The following is a 25,887-nucleotide window of genomic DNA, read 5'->3' as shown; positions in this document are numbered from 1 at the left end:
TCCGATGTCAACAACTACAGACCAGTATCCCTTCTTTCTTTTCTCTCCAAAACTCTCGAACGTGCCGTCCTTGGCCAGCTCTCCCGCTATCTCTCTCAGAATGACCTTCTTGATCCAAATCAGTCAGGTTTCAAGACTAGTCATTCAACTGAGACTGCTCTTCTCTGTATCACGGAGGCGCTCCGCACTGCTAAAGCTAACTCTCTCTCCTCTGCTCTCATCCTCCTAGACCTATCGGCTGCCTTCGATACTGTGAACCATCAGATCCTCCTCTCCACCCTCTCCGAGTTGGGCATCTCCGGCGCGGCCCACGCTTGGATTGCGTCCTACCTGACAGGTCGCTCCTACCAGGTGGCGTGGCGAGAATCTGTCTCCTCACCACGTGCTCTCACCACTGGTGTCCCCCAGGGCTCTGTTCTAGGCCCTCTCCTATTCTCGCTATACACCAAGTCACTTGGCTCTGTCATAACCTCACATGGTCTCTCCTATCATTGCTATGCAGACGACACACAATTAATCTTCTCCTTTCCCCCTTCTGATGACCAGGTGGCGAATCGCATCTCTGCATGTCTGGCAGACATATCAGTGTGGATGACGGACCACCACCTCAAGCTGAACCTCGGCAAGACGGAGCTGCTCTTCCTCCCGGGGAAGGACTGCCCGTTCCATGATCTCGCCATCACGGTTGACAACTCCATTGTGTCCTCCTCCCAGAGCGCTAAGAACCTTGGCGTGATCCTGGACAACACCCTGTCGTTCTCAACTAACATCAAGGCGGTGGCCCGTTCCTGTAGGTTCATGCTCTACAACATCCGCAGAGTACGACCCTGCCTCACACAGGAAGCGGCGCAGGTCCTAATCCAGGCACTTGTCATCTCCCGTCTGGATTACTGCAACTCGCTGTTGGCTGGGCTCCCTGCCTGTGCCATTAAACCCCTACAACTCATCCAGAACGCCGCAGCCCGTCTGGTGTTCAACCTTCCCAAGTTCTCTCACGTCACCCCGCTCCTCCGCTCTCTCCACTGGCTTCCAGTTGAAGCTCGCATCCGCTACAAGACCATGGTGCTTGCCTACGGAGCTGTGAGGGGAACGGCACCTCAGTACCTTCAGGCTCTGATCAGGCCCTACACCCAAACAAGGGCACTGCGTTCATCCACCTCTGGCCTGCTCGCCTCCCTACCACTGAGGAAGTACAGTTCCCGCTCAGCCCAGTCAAAACTGTTCGCTGCTCTGGCACCCCAATGGTGGAACAAACTCCCTCACGACGCCAGGACAGCGGAGTCAATCACCACCTTCCGGAGACACCTGAAACCCCACCTCTTCAAGGAATACCTAGGATAGGATAAAGTAATCCTTCTGACCCCCCCCCCCCCCTTAAAAGATTTAGATGCACTATTGTAAAGTGGTTGTTCCACTGGATGTCATAAGGTGAATGCACCAATTTGTAAGTCGCTCTGGATAAGAGCGTCTGCTAAATGACTTAAATGTAAATGTAAATGTACACACACATACAGTGCATTCGGACAGTATTCAAAGCCCTTGACTTTTTCCACATTTTTTTTTTTTTTTTTTTTATCTCAATCTACACATCATACCACATTATAAGAAAAAAAACTGTTCTAGAAGTTTTCTAATTTATTAAAAACAAAAACTGAAATATCACATTTACTTAAGTATTCAGACCCTTTACTCAGTACTTTGTTGGAGCACCTTTGGCAGCGATTCCAGCCTCGAGTCTTCTTGGGTATGACAATACAAGCTTGGCACACCAGCATTTGGGGAGTTTCTCCCATTCTTCTCTGCAGATCATCTCAAGCTTCGTCAGGTTGGAAGGGGAGTGTCTCTGCAATGATTTTTTTCAGGTCTCACCAGAGATGTTCGATTGGATTCAAGTCCGGGCTCTGGCTGGGCCACTCAAGGACATTCAGAGACTTGTCCCGAAGCCAATCCTGCATTGGCTTGGCTGTGTGATTAGAGTTGTTGTCCTGTTGGAAGGTGAACCCCAGTCTGATGTCTTGAGTGCTCTGGAGCAGGTTTTCATCAAGGATCTCTCTGTACTTTGCTCCGTTCATCTTTCCCTCTATCCTGACTAGTCTTCAAGTCCCTCCTGCTGAAAACATCCCCACAGCTTGATGCTGCCACCACCATGCTTCACCGTAGGGATGGTGCCATGTTACCTCCAGATGTGACAGTTTGTATTCAGGCCAAAGAGTTCAATCTTGGTTTCGTCAGACCAGAGAATCTTGTTTCTCATGGGTGCCTTTTGGCAAACTTCAAGCGGGCTGTCATGTGCCTTTTACTGAAGAGTGACTTCTGTCTGGCCACCAGACCATAAAGGCCTGATTGGTGGAGTGCTGCAGAGATGGTTGTCCTTCTGGAAGGTTCTCCCATCTCCACAGAATAACTCTGGAAATCTGTCAAGAGTTACCATTGTGTTCTTGGCTGCCTCTCTGACCAAGACTAGGACTAGTGTGTGTGTGCGTACCTCTGTAGTGTCATGGCTGGCTAGGGTATAGAACATGGCAGAATGTTGGAGCACTCTGGGAGACGGTAGGGGAACCATGTAGTCTAAAATACCTGTTAATGTTTAATGGAAGGTAAAGTGCAACGGTACGAAATGGATTAAGGAGTCCCAGTTCACCACGCAGAAAGAGAGGGAGAAGTGTGTGTGGTAAGGGGGGTGGGGGTCTTGTCTGTGCAGTCCAACCCTTCACCAGACACTATTGATGGAGTGAGAGTGCAAATACAGAATGTGTGTGTATGTGTGTCTGTGTAGTAACAATGACCTCCAGAGCTCTTATAGAACAAGGAGTTCTTTGTCTCAGGCCACAGGGCTTTAGCTGGTCTTTACAGAAAGCTGACAACTATAGAGTAGCCTTCTTCAGAAACCAACAATGTAATAGTGAAAGCAGAGACTATCAGCTAGCCAGGCTAGGAATAAAACCAGCCAGGTCACCGGTGATACAAGTCAGTTTCCGATGCCCATCCATGTCTGACGACAATGAGATGTAGTGGAAACCAGCCACTAGGGGACAACAGTGAGAGCTGTTACTTTCAAGAATGTTTTGGTTTTGGCTAGGTTGTCATGGACAGAGATGGGCGTAAGCATTGGCCTCTGATTCAAAGGGTTGCGAGTTTGAATCCAGCAAAAGAAAGTTGTTTTTACAAGAGAAAAAAAACAAAGCCCATCTCAAACCTTAACCATTCAGAGTTAACGCCTGAACTTAAAACACTTTGAAATTTGACGGTTTGGAACATCATTGAAATTTGACGGTTTGGAACATCTTTGAAATTTGACGGTTTGGAACATCTTCGAAAATTGACGGTTTGGAACATCTTCGAAAATTTACATTTGATGGACGAACATCTAATTCTGACGCGAGATTGTGAGAGTTGGTAGCAGAAAAGAGCTGCTGAATGTCTTCATTGAGGTTTGTAGAGAACTGGTGAAAAGAGTTAACTGCTCAGGCCGGGCATATTCATAAACAGTTTAGGAGCAAGTAGACTCACACACACTCTAAAATGCACATATACGCAGCTCATAAAACTTTAAACGAGCATACACACCATCTGTAACCTAGTGTGTGTGAGGTTACATGGCGTTCCTCCAGTATGGTGTTCATATGGATCGGACAGAAATGGTTCAGGTCCAGCTGTATAAACCCATTCCAGCCTGTCTAACCCCATTACACTATGGTAGCGACTGCTGGGGGACAGCAATGTTCTGTTCTCTCAGCATGGGCCATAGTATGACTACACTACACTGTAGTGAGGCTCCACTGGTCCCGGGGGCCCAAGGGAAATCAAGGAGGGCCTAGTCCTATAGTGATACTAGTCAGGGGTCTGTTAACCTAGTCCTATAGTGATACTAGTCAGGGGTCTGTTAACCTAGTCCTATAGTGATAGTAGTCAGGGGTCTGTTAACCTAGTCCTATAGTGATACTAGTCAGGGGTCTGTTAACCTAGTCCTATAGTGATACTAGCCAGGGGTCTGTTAGCCTAGTCCTATAGTGATACTAGTCAGGGGTCTGTTAACCTAGTCCTATAGTGATAGTAGTCAGGGGTCTGTTAGCCTAGTCCTATAGTGATACTAGTCAGGGGTCTGTTAACCTAGTCCTATAGTGATACTAGTCAGGGGTCTGTTAACCTAGTCCTATAGTGATAGTAGTCAGGGGTCTGTTAGCCTAGTCCTATAGTGATACTAGTCAGGGGTCTGTTAACCTAGTCCTATAGTGATACTAGTCAGGGGTCTGTTAACCTAGTCCTATAGTGATACTAGTCAGGGGTCTGTTAACCTAGTCCTATAGTGATACTAGCCAGGGGTCTGTTAAGAGGTCAGATGCACCGTAATGACAGACGGCTTAAAGCAACAGTAGACTGTCTTATTGACTGCTGTCACCACGGTGTGTTATAGTGACCACCTGATGGATGTCAGGGAACGATGGCTGTTTTCACTGATTTAACATGGTCTGAAAACGGTCTAGAACTGTCTGAAGAATCTTGAAGGCCGATGTGTCTCTCCTCTTAGAAAGTGGGCCCGATTGGTCAATAACTCTGATAGTATAGAGAAAGAGTCTGTCAAATCGGCCTCACACACACAGCCTCCTTGCTCTCCTGCTGACCCCACGTGAACCCTCTAGTGTTCCATGACCCCAGAGTTACCATGGCAATGACTTCAGAATGGGGTCCTGACCTTATCCAGTCAGACAGAGGTAACCAATTGGCTTATCCGATCAATGCAAGAGAGCCAGTGGGATGATCTCATCAGTGCCATGTCCATGGCTGAATGTTGGACTTGGACATGATGTAGGAACGTCGGCATTCAGAATCCATCAGCATTCAGATTAAAGAGGAATCATGCCATCCACATGTTAACACAGGGTTATCCAAAGTTGATCTGGCTTTGACAGAGGATGGAAGAGTTTTAGGACTGAAATCTGTACCTGGCTGTGGTCCCATTGGGAGGATGTCAATATTGAGAACATTAAATATGGGATGTTCACAACGACTCGGATCTGATGGTTTAAACATCAAGGGATCAGAGCAGACAGTGTGATGTCTGGAAGGGGCCCTACAGTGCTTTAGTCACTGACTTGAATAATACACAGAACAAACGGTTTCATCTCTTCATTTATTCTCTTCAGAGCTTTTCAACATTCATAAAACAGCCTTTCTAAGTGCAGTAAATGCCATAATGTCTCTTTCCACAGAGACGTACATTACAGGCATACAGTACACCCTCATAGGAATATGGCTGAACACAACACACACCCACTCACACCAACACACAGACACACATCCTTCAGTCACCGCATCGCTCAGACCCCCCCCCCCCCATCTCCCCGTCCATTCCAGTCCAATCTCCCTTCCTCCAGTATCCCACAATGCCTCAGCATGTCATGCGGGCCACTCCAAACTCCAGGCTGACCACAGTGGGCTCCACCTTAGCCCCGTATGTCCCCTGCAGGTCTCCGTAGCTCTCCTTGCGCTCTGAACCACTGCTTCCCTCTACTGTCCGCTCTGTGTCACTGCAGCATTCTTTTGCCTCCTCTCCCACCTCCTCCTGATGCTGCGCCTCCTTACGGCTGAGGGGGGCTCCCAGGATGAGGGAGTGGGGCCGTGTGTGGTTAGGGAGGGTGCGTTGGTCTTTAGGGGGGGCCTGGGGGTCTGGGGTGGGGGGGCTGATGCCATGCTTCTGTAGTCTCTGGAGGGACAGAGAGGAGACAGGGATAAATGAGGTCATGAGAGAGAGGGTGAGAGCGCTAGAGAGAGATAGAGAACAAGGAGTGTACTCACAGCCTCCAGTTTCTTTATTGTGTCTTCCAGTTGGCGGTTGCTCTCTTTCAGGGTGAGAACGTTTTTCAGGACAGACTGACGGGGGTGCATGGAACGATCAAACTGGTGGTACATATTCCTCCAGAACCTGGCGAGAGAGTGAGAGAAATTAGGGAAATTAAGGAGTAACATTCACGTGAGGTTGTAGGGCAGGGTTGATATATATATATATATATATATGAGAGAGCGAGAGAGGAGAAGGAGAGAGGAGAAAGAGAGGGAGGAGAAAGAGAGGAGGAGAAAGAGAGGAGAGGAGTAACAAAGCTGAGGGAAGGACAGAGAAAAGAGGACTAATGCTTAGGGTAGAGTGGATGAGATTGAAAGAGAGATATAAGGAGAGAGAGCGAGATGAGGTAAACAACTAGATCTTACTTGAGGTGGCAGGGCAGGGTGGAGGGTTCTAGGACGGGGTGTGTCTCTGCGTAGGCGGGGCAGTAGGCGGGGTTTAGGTAGTTCTGCCCCTCACTCAACAGAAACGCCCACAGAGAGTGAGTCCTGTCTTTGAGTCTGGTGGGAGAAGATAGAGTTTAGTATGCATACTGTATGTGTGTGTGTTTTGTGTGTGTGTACGTGAGTGAGTACGTGTGTGTGTGTGTGTGTGTATGTTACTCACTGCAGCTCTTCTCTCCGTCTCTGGTTGTTAGCCAGGAAGTTCCCGTACTGACAGGAGTGAACATGTTCATGGATCTGCAGCAGCAGCCACTCATTGAACTCAAACGCCTGAGGAAGAGTAGGCATCATCACCATCATCACTCATGGCTGCTATGTGGTGAGTATTCTGGCACACACACACCTACCTGGGGGAGCTGTTCCGTGAGCTGCCACACACACTCCAGGAACTGTGTGAAGACTGGCGACACCTCCTTGGGGTCACCATCCAACTGATCACATCTGTCTGCAAACTTGTGTCCAAATGAGATCCAGTCTTTCTCTATGAGGACCTGAACCACAGAGAGAGAACAGAGTTTCTTATGGCATGATATTCCTTTTACCCATCTCTACAGGCATAGGGGAGTTGTGTTGTGTCCTACCATGAAGCCTTTGATGGTGAGGTAGTACACAGACCTACCATGAAGCATTTGATGGTGAGGTAGTACACAGACCTACCATGAAGCCTTTGATGGTGAGGTAGTACACAGACCTACCATGAAGCATTTGATGGTGCGGTAGTACACAGACCTACCATGAAGCCTTTGATGGTGCGGTAGTAGGGGTCCATGAGCAGAGCTCCCAGAGAGCAGACCTGGGCTGTCCGATCCCAGCCGTCTGAACAATGGACCAACACACTGGCTCCTTCTACTGTTACTGCCTATGGAGGGAGGGAGGGGGGGGAGGAGGAAAAGAGAGATTTGTGACCTGTTACCACAAGGGCAACCAGTGAAGAACAAACACCATTGTAAATACAACCCATATTTATGTCTATTTATTTTCCCTTTTGTACATCGTTACAACACTGAAAATAGCCATAATATGGAAGTTGTGTGTTTAAATGCTAAATTGTAATTACTTCGCCACTATGGCCTATTTATTGCCTACCTCCCTAATCTTGATTAATTTGCTCACACTGTATTACTGACTGTACGTTTGTTTATTCCATGTGTAACTCTGTTGTTGTTTGTGTCGAACTGCTTTGCTCTATCTTGGCCAGGTCACAGTTGTAAATGAGAACTTGTTCTCAACTGGCCTACCTGGTTAAATAAAGGTGAAATAAATAAAATATATTACATTTGAAATGTCTATTCCTTTGTAACTTTTGTGAGGGTAATGTTTACTGTTAATTTTTTATTGTTTATCTACTTCACTTGTTTTGTTAATGTTAACATATGTTTCCCATTCCAACTGAATTGTGAGAGAGTGAAAGACTAATCACTTCCCTTGTCGTTGTTGGATGCAGTCCAGTGAAGACATTCCAACATCAGTGGGACTAACTAGACCTGAAGGGAATGGGACTAACTAGACCTGAAGGGGACGGGACTAACTAGACCTGAAGGGGACGGGACTAACTAGACCTGAAGGGCAGAAGGGAACGGGACTAACTAGACCTGAAGAGCAGAAGGGAACGGGACTAACTAGACCTGAAGAGCAGAAGGGAACGGGACTAACTAGACCTGAAGAGCAGAAGGGAACGGGACTAACTAGATCTGAAGAGCAGAAGGGGACGGGACTAACTAGACCTGAAGAGCAGAAGGGGACGGGACTAACTAGACCTGAAGAGCAGAAGGGGACGGGACTAACTAGATCTGAAGAGCAGAAGGGAACGGGACTAACTAGACCTGAAGAGCAGAAGGGAACGGGACTAACTAGACCTGAAGAGCAGAAGGGGACGGGACTAACTAGATCTGAAGAGCAGAAGGGGACGGGACTAACTAGACCTGAAGAGCAGAAGGGGACGGGACTAACTAGACCTGAAGAGCAGAAGGGGACGGGACTAACTAGATCTGAAGAGCAGAAGGGAACGGGACTAACTAGACCTGAAGGGGACGGGACTAACTAGACCTGAAGGGGACGGGACTAACTAGACCTGAAGGGCAGAAGGGGACGGGACTAACTAGACCTGGAGAGCAGAAGAGAACGGGACTAACTAGACCTGAAGAGCAGAAGGGGACGGGACTAACTAGATCTGAAGAGCAGAAGGGGACGGGACTAACTAGACCTGAAGAGCAGAAGGGGACGGGACTAACTAGACCTGAAGAGCAGAAGGGGACGGGACTAACTAGACCTGAAGAGCAGAAGGGGACGGGACTAACTAGACCTGAAGGGGACGGGACTAACTAGACCTGAAGGGCAGAAGGGGACGGGACTAACTAGACCTGGAGAGCAGAAGGGGACGGGACTAACTAGACCTGGAGAGCAGAAGGGGACGGGACTAACTAGACCTGAAGAGCAGAAGGGGACGGGACTAACTAGACCTGAAGAGCAGAAGGGGACGGGACTAACTAGACCTGAAGGGGACGGGACTAACTAGACCTGAAGGGGACGGGACTAACTAGACCTGAAGAGCAGAAGGGAACGGGTCTAACTAGATCTGAAGAGCAGAAGGGGACGGGACAAACTAGACCTGAAGAGCAGAAGGGGACGGGACTAACTAGATCTGAAGAGCAGAAGGGGACGGGTCTAACTAGATCTGAAGAGCAGAAGGGGACGGGACAAACTAGACCTGAAGAGCAGAAGGGGACGGGACAAACTAGACCTGAAGAGCAGAAGGGGACGGGACAAACTAGACCTGAAGAGCAGAAGGGGACGGGTCTAACTAGACCTGAAGAGCAGAAGGGGACGGGACTAACTAGATCTGAAGAGCAGAAGGGGACGGGACTAACTAGACCTGAAGAGCAGAAGGGGACGGGACTAACTAGATCTGAAGAGCAGAAGGGGACGGGACTAACTAGATCTGAAGAGCAGAAGGGGATTGGAGGCCCGGGGTCTTACCTTGGTGAGGAAGATGGCTGCGTCTACCACTGCCTTGACATGTCGTAGCCAACCAGAGCTCTCCAAACCCAGCAGGTAGTCATTCACTGACAGAGAACGAGTTCCCACCACTAAGAGAGACAGAGAGAGAGGTAGAGTGAGTGAATGAGTGAGTGAGTGAGTGAGTGAGTGAGTGAGTGAGTGAGTGAGTGAGTGAGCTTGACCAACCTTCCAGTAGTTTCTGTAGGCTGGTCCTCATCACGTGGATGTTCTCGATCCCCACAAACTGGAAGCGGATGTTGGAGTAGTTATCTTCATTCTCGTAGCCTTTACCTGCTGCTCTGTTGGCCATGGCATTCAACTGCAGAGAGGGAGGAAGATGAACACAGACTGAGAATGTCCACACTCTTCTGTGGGAAGAGATAGCTAGCCATGTCTGGATTGGGTACCTTGGGCCTGGTATCCATGACGTAGACAAATCGGCTGTTGTGATTGGCTTTGCTGATGGCCTGCAGCATGCTCTCGTCCTCCAGGCATCGCGCGCTGAACCCAGAGAGAGGCTGGCTGCACCGACACACCGCTGCCTGCAGGGGGCAAAGACGAGCATGCAGATTAGGCCACACAAACCTGATGACGTTTTAGGGATTATATCACAGGAGGTTGGTGGCACCTTAATTGGGGAGGACAGGCTTGTGTTAATGACTGGAGTGGAATCAGTGGAATGGTATCAAATACATCAAACATGATTTCCAACTGTTTGATGCCATTCCATTTGCTCCGTTCTGGACATTATTATGAGCCTTCCGCCCCTCAGAAGCCTCCATTGGTATATGTAGGTTTGGGATAGAGGTAAGATGTTAGGTGGACGCTGGGTAAGGTAAGGGATAGGGAGATGCAGGGTAAGGTAAGGGTTAGGGGGACGCTGGGTAAGGTAAGGGTTAGGAAGATGCAGGGTAAGGTAAGGGTTAGGAGGACGCTGGGTAAGGTAAGGGTTAGGAGGACGCTGGGTAAGGAAAGGGTTAGGGGGACGCTGGGTAAGGAAAGGGTTAGGGGGACGCTGGGTAAGGAAAGGGTTAGGAGGACGCTGGGTAAGGGTTAGAAGGACTCTGGGTAAGGTAAGGTTTAGGAGGACGCTGGGTAAGGTAAGGGTTAGGAGGACGCTGGGTAAGGGTTAGAAGGACTCTGGGTAAGGTAAGGGTTAGGAGGACGCTGGGTAAGGGTTAGGAGGACGCTGGGTAAGGTAAGGGTTAGGAGGACGCTGGGTAAGGGTTAGGAGGACGCTGGGTAAGGTAAGGGTTAGGAGGACGCTGGGTAAGGGTTAGGAGGATGCAGGGTAAGGGTTAGGAGGACGCTGGGTAAGGGTTAGGAGGACTCTGGGTAAGGTAAGGGTTAGGAGGACGCTGGGTAAGGTAAGGGTTAGGAGGACGCTGGGTAAGGTAAGGGTTAGGAGGACGCTGGGTAAGGGTTAGAAGGACTCTGGGTAAGGTAAGGGTTAGGAGGACGTAAGGTACGGGTTAGGAGGACGCTGGGTAAGGTAAGGGTTAGGGGGATGCTGGGTAAGGTAAGGGTTAGGAGGACGCTGGGTAAGGTAAGGGTTAGGGGGACGCTGGGTAGGGTAAGGGTTAGGAGGACGCTGGGTAAGGAAAGGGTTATGAGGACGCTGGGTAAGGAAAGGGTTAGGAGGACGCTGGGTAAGGGTTAGAAGGACTCTGGGTAAGGAAAGGGTTAGGAGGACGCTGGGTAAGGGTTAGAAGGACTCTGGGTAAGGTAAGGGTTAGGAGGACGTAAGGTAAGGGTTAGGAGGACGCTGGGTAAGGTAAGGGTTAGGGGGGCGCTGGGTAAGGTAAGGGTTAGGAGGACGCTGGTTAAGGTAAGGGTTAGGAGGACGCTGGGTAAGGAAAGGGTTATGAGGACGCTGGGTAAGGAAAGGGTTAGGAGGACGCTGGGTAAGGAAAGGGTTAGGAGGACGCTGGGTAAGGGTTAGAAGGACTCTGGGTAAGGTAAGGGTTAGGAGGACGTAAGGTAAGGGTTAGGAGGACGTAAGGTAAGGGTTAGGAGGACGCCGGGTAAGGTAAGGGTTAGGGGGGCGCTGGGTAAGGTAAGGGTTAGGAGGACGCTGGTTAAGGTAAGGGTTAGGAGGACGCTGGGTAAGGAAAGGGTTATGAGGACGCTGGGTAAGGAAAGGGTTAGGAGGACGCTGGGTAAGGAAAGGGTTAGGAGGACGCTGGGTAAGGGTTAGAAGGACTCTGGGTAAGGTAAGGGTTAGGAGGACGTAAGGTAAGGGTTAGGAGGACGTAAGGTAAGGGTTAGGAGGACGCCGGGTAAGGTAAGGGTTAGGGGGACGCCGGGTAAGGTAAGGGTTAGGAGGACGCTGGGTAAGGTAAGGGTTAGGGGGACGCCGGGTAAGGTAAGGGTTAGGGGGACGCCGGGTAGGGTAAGGGTTAGGAGGACGCCGGGTAAGGAAAGGGTTATGAGGACGCCGGGTAAGGAAAGGGTTAGGAGGACGCCGGGTAAGGAAAGGGTTAGGGGGACGCCGGGTAAGGAAAGGGTTAGGGGGACGCCGGGTAAGGTAAGGGTTAGGGGGACGCCGGGTAAGGAAAGGGTTAGGGGGACGCTGGGTAAGGATTAGGAGGACGCTGGGTAAGGATTAGGAGGACGCTGGGTAAGGATTAGGAGGACGCTGGGTAAGGTAAGGATTAGGAGGACGCTGGGTAAGGTAAGGGTTAGGGGGACGCTGGGTAAGGTAAGGGTTAGGAGGACGCTGGGTAAGGATTAGGAGGACGCTGGGTAAGGATTAGGAGGACGCTGGGTAAGGATTAGGAGGACGCTGGGTAAGGATTAGGAGGACGCTGGGTAAGGATTAGGAGGACGCTGGGTAAGGATTAGGAGGACGCTGGGTAAGGATTAGGAGGACGCTGGGTAAGGATTAGGAGGACGCTGGGTAAGGGTTAGGAGGACGCTGGGTAAGGGTTAGGTGTTACCTTCTTCTCCTGGTAGAAGTATGTGAGGACAGGGAAGCGTCCTTTGCTCCTGAACTTGGAGCTGCCGACGATGATGGGCTTACTGGCTGCGATGGGCACATACAGGTCCCTGGGATACGTCTCACATATCTACAACACAACGAGAGGGAATATTACATAGGACAGGTTGTAAAACATCCAATCAACACTATTCCATTAGATCTGCAGACACCAACGGTTTGTTTCTGGACAGGGCGCCTAACATTTACTATTGATAGACCCCCAACCTTGTAGTTCCTGTTGACGTCAGTGAGCTGCCATTGGTCGCAGGGGACGCCCATCCTCTCAAACTCAGCCCCCAGGTCGATGAGCTGCCAGCCCTCCTCTCTCTGCTGCTCGTTCTGCTTGGGGTTGTAGGAGAACGCATATAACTCCTCATAGGATACTAGGAAGGGAGAGATAGATGGAGAAGAGAGAGGAGGAGGCAGAGGAGAGAGGGAGGGAGGGGTGGCAGAGGAGAGAGGGAGGGGTAGGAGAGAGGGAGGGGTAGGAGAGAGGAGGAGAGAGGGAGGGAAGAGGATGAGAGAGGGAGGGAAGGAAGGAGAAGAGAAGGGGAAAAGAGAGAAAATGTGAACATTATTTTGAAACTTCACTTGACTCAAGCATCCTGCACACACTGAAAGACAGAGACCCAGACACACATTAGGTACCTGGTCGTAGCAGTCTGAGCAGTGAGCTGTAGATGTCGTGACAGTCTCTCTCTCTCTGGAACACAAAGTGGACCACTCTGAAGTTACGACACTGGATGACCAGAGGACACCCGCTGGTGGTCAACGACAGCTTCTCCACTGACCCTATGTGGTGGTGCAGGATCTGGAGGGGAACACAAAACAGACATGACACACAAAGACTGATCATTACACAAGGCCTAAATACTGGACATGTTCAGTCTGATGTCATTTATACAGGTGGAACAGGCTCTCTTTTATTCTCTCGCTCTATTGAACATTTCACACACACACACACACACACACACACACACACACACACACACACACACACACACACACACACACACACACACACACACACACACACACACACACACACACACACACACACACACACACACACACACACACACACACACACACACACACAGCAATCAGTATAGATCATCATATATCTTTCTGTATGCCAGCAGTGTGTGAATGCATATTAGATAACCCACAACTCTATAGTGACTTTAATCCTGTGAAGTTATTCAAATGTGCATTCATCAGCATAGTTAATCACTAGCGGAACATTCCAGCACAGACAGAGGTGTGTGTGTGAGACAAGTGAGTGAAAGTGGTATTAGGGGGAAAAATACAACATTATAAAATGAATGTACACAAACCACAAATGTGCGGTTATTATGTGAAAAAAAAACAGATTTCCTCACTGCTGGGGGGGGGTTGCAGCTTAACCCTCATCAACACTTAACTACGAATTGACAAGGGCACTAGAACAGTCTGCAGCACCCGGTATCACCCTACTAGAATCTGAAGTCAAATGTCTACTGTTTGCTGATGGTCTGGTGCTTCTGTCACCAACCAAGGAGGGCCTACAGCAGCACCTAGATCTTCTGCACAGATTCTGCCAGACCTGGGCCCTGACAGTAAATCTCAGTAAGACAAAAATAATGGTGTTCCAAAAAAGGTCCAGTTGCCAGAACCACAAATACAAATTCCATCAACACACTGTTGCCCAAGAACACACACAAAAATATACATTCCTCGGCTTAAACATCAGCACCACAGGTCATTTCCACAAAGCTGTGAACGATCTGAGAGACAAGGCAAGAACAGACTTCTATGCAGTCAAAAGGACATCCCAATTAGGATCTGGCTAAAAATACTTGAATCAGTTATAGAACCCATTGCCCTTTATGGTTGTGAGATCTGGGGTCCACTCACCAACCAAGAATTCACAAAATTGGACAAAAAAAAAATTGAGACTGCATGCAGAATTCTGCAAAAATATTCTCTGTACAACGTAAAACACCAAATAATGCATGCAGAGCAGATTTTGGTCAATACCTGCTAATTATCAAAATCCAGAAAAGAGCCGCTAAATTCTACAACCACCTAAAAGGAAGCGATTCCCAAACCTTTGTCAGGTTCTAAATGAACCGATTAAAATTCACGGACGCTTAATAAAGCTCAAACCAAGTTTATTCACCCATTGGGTCGATACAGCTGCATAAGACATTCACACAAGCCCTGATATGTAACCCTTTCTCCTAGGCTGAGTCTCCTCCTACACGTCTGATCAGCCAATGGATCTCTGTTGCTAGACAGAACCTTAGTGATATCTGTTCTTCCTCACTTCATCTGACCTGCCCCCTCCCCCAAAGTGCTCACTCCTTCCCAACTCACAGCTGTCATGTTGACTCGTACCAGACTGTCTTTTCACATCCCGTAGGATCCCTGATGGCTAACAATTAACAGATGGCTAACAATTAACAGATGGCTAACAATTAACAGATGGCTAACAATTAACAGATGGCTAAACAATAACAGATGGCTAAACAATAACAGATGGCTAAACAATAACAGATGGCTAAACAATAACAGATGGCTAAACAATAACAGATGGCTAAACAATAACAGATGGCTAAACAATAACAGATGGCTAAACAATAACAGATGGCTAACAAATAACAGATGGCTAAACAATAACAGATGGCTAAACAATAACAGATGGCTAAACAATAGCAGATGGCTAAACAATAACAGATGGCTAAACAATAACAGATGGCTAAACAATAGCAGATGGCTAAACAATAACAGATGGCTAACAATAACAGATGGCTAACAATAACATATCCGGACAGAATGTAAACATTATACATTCTCCTCTCAGTAACATGATTAAGTATATTTCATATTTTCAGAACCCAACAGAGAGATGAACCTGGAGAAGAGCCCCCTAAGCAAGCTGGTCCTTGGGCTCTGTTCACCAACACAAACAGACCCCGGAGCCCAAAGACAGCAACACAATTAGACCCAAACAAATCATGGGAAAACTAAAAGATAATTATTTCCAATGTGTCAAGTAATTAACAAAAAAACAGCAAACAGGAATGTTATTTGGCCCTAAACATAGAGTACACAGTGGCAGAATACCTGACCACTGTTACTGAATACCTGACCCAAACTTAAGGAAAACTTTGACAATGTACAGACTCAGTGAGCATAGCCTTGCTATTGAGAAAGGCCATCGTAGGCAGACCTGGCTCTCAAGAGAAGACAGGCTATGTGCTCACTGCCCACAAAATGAGGTGGAAACTGAGCTGCACTTCCTAACCTCCTGCCCAATGTATGACCATATTAGAGGCACATATTTCCCTCAGATTACACAGATTCACAAAGAATTTGAAAACAAATCCAAGCTTGATAAACTCCCATATCTACTGGGTGAAATTCCACAGTGTGCATCACAGCAGCAAGATTTGTGACCTGTTGCCACAAGAAAAGGGCAACCAATGAAGAACAAACACCATTGTAAATACAAACTATATTTATCTGTTTAATTATTTTCCCTTTCATACTTCAACTATTTGCACATTTTTATAACACTGTAGCCAATAATATAATATTTGAAATGTCTACATTATTTTAAAACTTGTGTGAGTGTAATGTTCACTGTTACTTTCTGATTGTTTATTTCCCTTTTGTTTATGCATTTCACTTGCTTTGGCGATGTAAACATGTTTCCCATGCCAATAAAGCCCCTTGGAGAGAGAGGAGAGACTTAATTTGGTAGCTAGCTGTCAGTCAGCATTTTAACTCCTACACACATACTTTTCCTGTGCTCAACAGTAGAAGAGGAAGGAATTGTGTAGGAACTTTGGCAGCAGTTTCTCTGCTGAAATCACACGGTAGACTGTAACTTCATAGACCAGAGATGTGACTGAAAGCCCTGAAGAGCCACATGGTTTACAGACTTGTGTTCCAAGCTCCAGCCCAGCACCAACTAACACACCTGATTCAGCTGCTCAACCTAGGCCATTCCTACTACCTCTCCTTGATCTCTCCCTCCTTCCCTTTCCACCTAGCACTGTCAACAGGTTACCAAGGCGACGGGAGACAAGGCTGGGCCGGCAGGTTATTGTAGCAACAGTTGTCACGTGAGGAAGGCTGAACCCGGTTCCCACGGTGTCTCAACAGTAATTATCTTTCACCGCTAGACAGACAACAATACACCCACACAATCAAAACACCCATGTATCAAAGTACACTGTAGATGTGTGTGTCAAGCAGGAGCTAAAGGAAGTCCTACATTCTGAGTTCAGAGCTCTGTGTGAGATAAGGTGTGTTCTGCCTTCTCACCCAGATCTCCTGTGCCGCGTCGGCATTGCTCTCCACGAAGATGAGGTGTGTAGCCGTCAGGTGCAGCGTCCCGCTGGTCGACTTGTTGCTGAAGCGGTCCAACAGACGCACCTGCTCCACCTGCACAAGTACACACACAGGTAAACGACGGTTAGAACCCAGGTAAACAATGACCCCCACACACACACACAGAAATGAAATAGGATACGCAGCTGTCAATCTATATAGATGTGTCAGACACAGTACTTGTTGTCAGTTATACAACAAGCAGAGCATTAGCCACTTAGCCAGAAAGAAAGGCAGGCAATTATAATGACAGCTGTATATATAGAAGAGCTTTGGAGTGGCTGTGTCACCTGTTACTGGAATTTCAATAAACTTCCCTCAGCTCATCTCAGCTCCCACACATGAACGCACTGTTAATCTCTCTCTCTTTCTCCCTCTTTCCTCCTCTCGACCTCTCTCCCTCATTCACTCAAACATAGATCCAAGAAAATAATTAACTGTCCCTATTTAACTAGGCAAGTCAATTAAGAACCAATTCTTATTTACAATGACGGCAAAAGGCCTCCTGTGGGGACGGGGGCTGAGATAAATTTTTTTTTTTTTGAATTAAGACAAAACAGACAGAAGATACTGGAAACAGCACAAATACAACAGCAAACAAACAGTGTCTGTGTGGTGTGTGTGTGTGCGCAGGCGTGTGTAAAGTAAAACATGCTTCCTTACATAAGCAACGCAAACTAGTGACATCAGGTGACATCTAGAAACAACTACATGTCTCAACAACCTGTTCCTCTATTTGTCCTTTGACATCCTCCAGGGACACTAGGACCTGTAGGTTGGCTGGGAGGGAAATCCAGCACCAGGGGGCTGAGTAAGAAAAGGACCTGCAGGTTGGCTGGGAGGGAACTCCAGCACCAGGGGGCTGAGTAAGAAAAGGACCTGTAGGTTGGCTGGGAGGGAAATCCAGCACCAGGGGGCTGAGTAAGAAAAGGACCTGTAGGTTGGCTGGGAGGGAACTCCAGCACCAGGGGGCTGAGTAAGAAAAGGACCTGTAGGTTGGCTGGGAGGGAAATCCAGCACCAGGGGGCTGAGTAAGAAAAGGACCTGCAGGTTGGCTGGGAGGGAAATCCAGCACCAGGGGGCTGAGTAAGAAAAGGACCTGCAGGTTGGCTGGGAGGGAAATCCAGCACCAGGGGGCTGAGTAAGAAAAGGACCTGCAGGTTGGCTGTGAGGGAAATCCAGCACCAGGGGGCTGAGTAAGAAAAGGACCTGCAGGTTGGCTGGGAGGGAAATCCAGCACCAGGGGGCTGAGTAAGAAAAGGACCTGCAGGTTGGCTGGGAGGGAAATCCAGCACCAGGGGGCTGAGTAAGAAAAGGACCTGCAGGTTGGCTGGGAGGGAAATCCAGCACCAGGGGGCTGAGTAAGAAAAGGACCTGTAGGTTGGCTGGGAGGGAACTCCAGCACCAGGGGGCTGAGTAAGAAAAGGACCTGTAGGTTGGCTGGGAGGGAAATCCAGCACCAGGGGGCTGAGTAAGAAAAGGACCTGCAGGTTGGCTGGGAGGGAAATCCAGCACCAGGGGGCTGAGTAAGAAAAGGACCTGCAGGTTGGCTGGGAGGGAAATCCAGCACCAGGGGGCTGAGTAAGAAAAGGACCTGCAGGTTGGCTGGGAGGGAAATCCAGCACCAGGGGGCTGAGTAAGAAAAGGACCTGCAGGTTGGCTGGGAGGGAACTCTAGCACCAGGGGGCTGAGTAAGAAAAGGACCTGTAGGTTGGCTGGGAGGGAAATCCAGCACCAGGGGGCTGAGTAAGAAAAGGACCTGCAGGTTGGCTGGGAGGGAAATCCAGCACCAGGGGGCTGAGTAAGAAAAGGACCTGCAGGTTGGCTGGGAGGGAAATCCAGCACCAGGGGGCTGAGTAAGAAAAGGACCTGCAGGTTGGCTGGGAGGGAAATCCAGCACCAGGGGGCTGAGTAAGAAAAGGACCTGTTTCCATGCTCTGGTAACATATTCGGGACTGTTAGCATGAGCTCTGAGCTTGTATGGCTTTTCATTTCGAGCGAGAAGAGAGAATAGATACAATGGCAGTTTTAATAAATAAGAATATAGCAGTGTTTGAGCCTGCGTGTTGCTAGTGATGTCCACCCGGCAGCCCTGTAGAGATCACAGCGGTGAGTTAGACGTCTCCGACTGGTGACAAACGAAGGGCTGCATGATACAGAGTCAAGAGCCTGCAGCGTGGAGCTGGAGACTTGTACAGAAATAGTATCACCATGGTCTAACACAGAGAGAAAAGTACAGCGAATCAACTCCTTTCAAGCAGTAAAGGAAAAAACAAGCCTTGTGCTGGTAATAAAAGCCAATACACAGCTTGTTCCTGACAAGGTTCTCTACACGGCTGGTGAAGCTCAACTTCTCATCCACCTCAACTCAGATTGTTGAATGGTTTTGACTTGCTCTATGGAATGTCCTTCCAATGTAGTCATTTCATGGTTTTAGCATTGGAAAACACCATGCACTTTGTATGCCGCATTAGTATTGGAAAATACCTACTACCATGTCCTCGTTAACACTGCCACAGCTTTAACATCAGCAGAACATTGGGTCAGTGGGACCAGGGTAGAACACTGACTGACTGGTTACAAGATGAATAACTTAACTCTGTAGCCTTTTGTCTTCATACCTTGTAGGTTGTCTCACTTTAATGACATCATTTAGAACACTTGACTGAATATAGACAAATAGCCTATTCTCTCTCTTTGAAAAGGTCTCTCTCTGTCTCCCAGCAACCAGCGTGGCGCTAGGCAACTCCACAGGATGGCGATCAGTCAACTCTGTCAAGGACTGGCAGAAAACAGAAGAACAGGAAGTGTGTGTGTGTGTGTGTGTGTGTGTGTGTGTGTGTGTGTGTATAGGCTAAAGGAGATGGAAAAAAGAGGATGAGGGAAGAAACGGTTGTTTCTTGGCCTGAAGTCAAGCTGATGACTCGGTCTGTTCTGTTTACCATTTATCCTAAGTGCATTGCCGTCCCAATTTAATACATTATATTTCCTTGCTCCGGTCCGGATATTTGCATGATCCACTTTATTGCAACCATGAACCAAATATCAGGGGCTGACTGTCTTTGTGCTTTAAGAGATCAAACATGGTTTTCGGGGCAGAGACCGAAATACAGCAGATGGGAAACACCCCTGCAGGCAACCCCTCCCACCCTTTCACCTGAACAAAACAACCACACCCTAGGAGTGTCAGTTCAGACAGACTTCTTTGTTTTGTCCAGGTGAAAGGGTGGGTGTGGTCGCCTGCAGGTGTTTCCTGTCTGCAGTCTCTTGGGCTCTGCACCCAGGATCTTGTTGTACAGAGTATTCCCTACAACACTTTTACTGCAGCACCCAGAATAGTGTTTGCTATTGATTCGCATTGGGGGCATGCATTTGACCTTGGAACATGTTTAAAAACCCAAATGTAATGCAAATGTCACTTAAATATGAATCACTGTTAATGTTTAGATGAATAAATACAGGCTATTGACACATTTAGACTATTACGTGGGGGATTTTTATTTTGAAATTCCCTGACCCGGAAGTACTTTAAAAAAAATAGTTGCTGAAAAATGACCCTCCAAAAAGGACTGAGTTGGCTCTTCAATCCAGCTTTTTATTAAGCTACACCAGCTACACCAGCATGAAAGCTTTGAGCCTGAGAAAAGTGGTTGTCACTCACTATAGCATGAAGAAAATAGTCAACTTTGCTTTGTCATGGAGGACTGATTGGGCTCACTGACTCCAGTTGAAAAATAAATGCTGCGCTCATGGAGTGGCTTTGAGCACTACTGAAAAGAGCTATTTACATGTGTAGAATTTATGTCATATGCTGCATTTGCTATAGGCCTATTGTTTACCTTTTAGTTGGTGACACTTTGATATCTTGATAATATGCAGCTGTTTGAAGGACAAATCCACAGATGAAACAATAACAAAATGCTCCTTTGACGTAAATGGTGGCCCCATGATCCGTCACACTAAATGCATTACCAGGAAACACGCAAGCTAGTCTAATAAATCTAATATCGTGTTTGAACCAAGGAGGACAAACAGAAACACGAGGCGGCTTGCTACAAAAACAGGTCACTGGCACATCACACAGTTATTAAGCGCCATAGTGAAGAAACAACCGAGAGTAAACCAAGAAGTTAATCTCCACTGAGTTACATGATAAAGTGTGTAAGTTATCTATGTCCACAGTGGATTCACTGAGTTACATGATAAAGTGTGTAAGTTATCTATGTCCACAGTGGATTCACCAAGTTGCTCTCCCTTGTTCTGAATCACCCCCCAAAACGCGAGCCTAATAGACAATTAAACTCATTCTAAATACCCTCCTATAGACCATTCTACAGGCCATTCTACAGACCATTCTAAAGACCAGGCCGTGCAGCAGAATCCACTTTTCCTGGGACCAAAACGAGACACACACACGCGTTCAAAAGTTCAGAGTCACTTAGAAATGTCTTTGTTTTTGAAAGAAAAGCACTTTTTTTGTCCATTAAGATAACATCAAACTTATCAGAAATACAGTGTAGACATTGTTAATGTTGTAAATGACTACTGTAGCTGGAAACGTCAGTTTTTTATGGAATATCTACATAGGTGTACAGAGGCCCATTATCAGCATCCATCACTCCTGTGTTCCAATGGCACGTTGTGTTAGCTAACCCAAGTTTATCATTTTAAAAGGCTAATTGATCATTAGAAAACCCTTTTGCAATTATGTTAGCACAGCTGAAAAATGTTGTTCTGATTAAAGAAGGAATAAAACAGGCCTACTTTAGACTAAATGAGTATCTGGAGCGTCAGCATTTGTACGTTCGATTACAGGCTCAAAATGGCCAGAAACAAAGAACTTTCTTCTGAAACTCATCAGTCTATTCTTGTTCTGAGAAAGGAAGGCTATTCAATGCAAGACATTTCCAAGAAACTGAAGAACTTGTACAACGCTGTGTAGTACTTTCTTTACAGAACAGCGCAAACTGTCTCTAACCAGAATAGAAAGAGGAGTGGGAGGCCCCAGTACACAACTGAGCAAGAGGACAAGTACATTAGAGAGTCTAGTTTGAGAAACAGACGTCTCACAAGTCCTCAACTGGCAGCTTCATTAAATAGTACCCACAACACCAGTCTCAACGTCAACAGTGAAGAGTCAACTCCGGGATGCTGGCCTTCTAGGCAGAGTTCCTCTGTCCAGGGTCTGTGTTCTTTTGGCACGCTAGATAAACTAGTAATATCATCAACCATGTGTAGTTATTACTAGTGATTATGATTGATTGATTGATTGATTGATTGTTTTTTATAAGATAAGTTTAATGCTAGCTAGCAACTTACCTTGGCTTCTTACTGCATTCACGTAACAGGCGGGCTCCTCGTGAGGCAGGTGGTTAGAGCGTTGGACTAGTTAACCGTAAGGTTGCAAGATTGAATCCCTGAGCTGACAAGGTAAAAATCTGTCGTTCTTCCCCTGAACAAGGCAGTTAACCCATCGTTCCTAGGCCGTCATTGAAAATAAGAATGTGTTCTTAACTGACTTGCCTAGTTAAATAAAGGTGCAAAATTTCCGATTTCCGATTGTTACGAAAAATTGAAAATCGGCCCTATTTAAATCAGCCATTCCGATTAATCGGTCGACCTCTATTCTGTTATACTCACAGACATCATTCAAACAGTTTTAGAAACTTCAGAGTGTTTTCTATCCAAATCTACTAATAATATGCATATATTAGCAACTGGGACTGAGTAGCAGGCAGTTTACTCTGGGCACGCTTTTCATCCAAACGTCCCTATCCATAAGAAGATAAGCTGTAGACCACACTATACACCTAGAGAGATTTCATCTGTATTTTTCGTAGCTGTCTACATACCACCACAGACTGATGCTGGCACTAAAACCGCACTCAATGAGCTGTATATGGCCATAAGCAAACAGGAAAACGCTCATCCAGAAACGGCGCTCCTAGTGGCTGGGGACCATAAGGTGAATGCACCAATTTGTAAGTCGCTCTGGATAAGAGCGTCTGCTAAATGACTTAAATGTAAATGTAAATGTTTAATGTAGGGAAACTTCAATCTGTTTCACCTCATTTCTACCAGCATGTTAAATGTGCAACCAGAGGGAAAATTCTAGACCACCTTTACTCCACACACAGAGACGTGTACAAAGCTCTCCCTCACCATCCATTTGGCAAATCTGACCATAATTCTTTCCTCCTGATTCCTGCTTACAAGCTAAAATTAAAGCAGGAAGCACCAGTGACTCAGTCAGATGAAGCAGATGCTAAACTACAGGACTGTTTTGCTAGCACACACTGGAATATGTTCCGGGATTCTTCTGATGGCATTGTACACCACATCAGTCACTGGCTTTATCAAAAATTGCATTGAGGACATCGTCCCCAAAGTGACTGTACGTGTATATACCCCAACCAGAAGCCATGGATTACAGGCAACATTCACACTGAGCTAAAGGGTAGAGCTGCCGCTTTCAAGGAGCAGGACTCTAACCCGGAAGCTTATAAGAAATCCCTATATGCCCTCCGACGAACCATCAAACAGGCAAAGCATCAATACAGGACTAAGATCGAATCAGACTACACCGGCTCCGACGCTCGTCGGATGTGGCAGGGCTTGCAAACTATTACAGACTACAAAAGGGAAGCACAGCCGAGAGCTACCCAGTGACACGAGCCTACCAGACAAGCTAAATAACTTCTATGCTCACGTTGAAGCAAGAAACACTGAAACATGCATGAGAGCATCAGCTATCCTGGACGACTGTGTGACCACACTCTCCGCAGCCGATGTGAGTAAGACCTTTAAACAGGTCAACATTCACAAGGCCGCAGGGTCAGACAGATTACCAGGACGTGTACTCCGAACATGCGCTGACCAAATGGCAAGTGTCTTCACTGACATTTTCAACCTCTCCCTGACTGAGTCTGTAATACCAACATGTTTCAAGCAGACCACCATAGTCCCTGTGCCCAAGAACACTAAGGTAACCTGCCTAAATTACAACCGACTCGTAGCACAAGTCTGTAGCCATGAAATGCTTTGAAAGGCTGGTCATGGCTCACATCAACACCATTAGCCCAGAAACCCTAGACTCACTCCAATTTGCATACCGCACCAACAGATCCACAGATGATGTAATCTCTACTGCACTCCACACTGTCCTTTCACACCTGGACAAAAGGAACACCTATGTAAGAATGCTATTCATTGACTACAGCTCTGTGTTTAACACCATAGTGCCCTCTAACCTCATCACTAAGCTAAGGACCCTGGGCACTACAGAGGGTAGTGCGTGTGGCCCAGTACATCACCGGGGCCAAGCTTCCTGCTATCCAGGACTATACCAGGCGGTGTCCGAGAAAGGCCCTAAAAATTGTCAAGGACTCCAGCCACCCTAGTCATAGACTGTTCTCTCTGCTACCGCACGGCAAGCGGTACCGGAGCACCAAGTGTAGGTCCAAGAGGCTTCTAAACAGCTTCTACCCCCAAGCCATAAGACTCCTGAACAGCTAATCAAATGGCTACGCAGACTATTTGCATTGTGTCCCCCCTTCCACGCTGCTGCTACTCTCTGTTATAATCTATGCATAGTCACTTTAATAACTCTACCTACATGTACATATTACCTTGACACCGGTGCCCCCTGTATATAGCACAGCTATTGTTATTTACTGCTGCTCTTTAATTATCTGTTATTCTTATCTCTTACTTCTTTTTATGTCTTTTTTTTTTTAAACTGCATTGTTGGTTAAGTGCTTGTAAGTAAGCATTTCACTGTAAGGTATACATACACCTGTTGTATTCGGCGCATGTGACAAATAACGTTGTAGACTACACCACTGCTGTCATCCTTACGTGTTTATTCAAGTTGGTTAATCTTTGGATGCCGACAGCAGTCGTAACATTGGAAGACATAGCTTGGACTGTAGCCTACAAAAACCTATTCCTGCACTTTTCCCGCAATCCATCAAACACATTTGGTGTGTCATCATAGTGGTCTCTGACTTGAGGTCAGACTCGCTCAGGTGGAACAAACTTAAATTTGTAACGGATTACATGTAACGGATTACATTGCAAATTACAAATACACCATGACAGCAATACACAAGGGGTGGAACAGTGGCAAAGGTACCCACAGGACAAACAGAATAATATTAGTCTGAGGAGAGATTAAATAGCATTAATACAACAAAGATAATTCAAAACACACCCCTTGAACACACATTAGAAAGCTGGCTGGCTGACTAGCCAGCCTTGCAATATTATCCTATATCTATTTGGACACCACTGTCAACGCACCATTCGTTATTGCATAGCAAGTCATTATTGTTAGCTAGCTAACTACATAGCATGCATTTAAAATGTTTTTGCTGGGTGGTAAAAAAATAGCTACGCAAGTTAGTTAACGTTAGCTTTCTTACCTTTGGCGTTCGGATATGTTCCATTTCGCTGACAGTTGTCAGTGCAAGCAACGATATAAACAGATGACCGGTGATATGGCTCGCACATCGACTATCAAGGTGCGGCAAGCTGATGTTATTTGATTGCTTTTTTTACTTGCTACCGGCATTCGTTGAGCGTTCACGATTGTGTATGTTTTCAGTAGATGCTAGCTATCCGCTCTTCACAGCACTTCCTGCTTGGGCGTACTTCTCCGCTACGGACTACAACCACACCAGGCATTATGGGACATTTAGTTTCTAACCAGTGATTAGCAATGCCGCGTTCAAAACAACTGAGAACTCGGAAAACATCCGACTTCAGACATCAGTAAATTCAAAAGGGGCAAGTCGAAAGAAAAAAAACTAGTTCCGACTTCCGGTCATCCAACACGGAATTCCAACTCGAACTCAAGCCTTTTTATTTTTTTTAATTTAAAATACAGATCAACAATTTACATTCTTACATCATACAAAACAGAACGCAGGTATTAACGAGAAAATACAAAAAATATTTACAAAAAATAAACAATTCTAGTGCAATTGTAGTCACTCTGAAAAAATCTTATTGTAATGATTTAGGAAAATGTTATTCTTGTTATTGTTCACTAGGGTTAATGTTTTAATAAAATAGTTAAATTCAATCAAAAAATAAATAATTTGGTCTAGAATTTTGGAATTTTTGTTTGTGTATGAAGTATTTGGCAACAAGAATTTTAAAAAATCACAATAATTTCAGTGGTCTTGTTATCATTGCAATAGTAACATATTATATCTTTCATGTCAAAAACATAGGTAGTGTTC

The 25,887-nt window shown here is 46.7% G+C and overlaps 1 protein-coding gene across 1 annotated transcript; it reads right to left on the bottom strand.

The window, feature by feature from the left end:
* Positions 1-5,117: 5,117 nt before the first annotated feature.
* On the bottom strand, positions 5,118-25,354 carry LOC139531546 (phosphatidylinositol-3,5-bisphosphate 3-phosphatase MTMR6-like). The gene is made up of 14 exons (XM_071328077.1): positions 25,066-25,354; positions 16,577-16,696; positions 12,911-13,073; positions 12,488-12,645; positions 12,222-12,350; positions 9,690-9,824; positions 9,469-9,601; positions 9,262-9,371; positions 7,019-7,144; positions 6,633-6,776; positions 6,449-6,555; positions 6,208-6,342; positions 5,797-5,923; positions 5,118-5,704 (listed from the first exon to the last, which is right to left on the bottom strand). Exons 1-14 carry the CDS (start codon positions 25,087-25,089, stop codon positions 5,390-5,392), a joined length of 1,926 nt encoding a protein of 641 aa, XP_071184178.1. The 5' UTR covers positions 25,090-25,354; the 3' UTR covers positions 5,118-5,389.
* Between the last annotated feature and the right edge of the window lie 533 nt (positions 25,355-25,887).

The sequence above is a fragment of the Salvelinus alpinus genome, chromosome 10 (genome assembly GCF_045679555.1).
Source record: "Salvelinus alpinus chromosome 10, SLU_Salpinus.1, whole genome shotgun sequence".
Lineage (NCBI taxonomy): Eukaryota > Metazoa > Chordata > Actinopteri > Salmoniformes > Salmonidae > Salvelinus > Salvelinus alpinus.
This window is presented reverse-complemented; position numbering and strand designations above follow the sequence as displayed.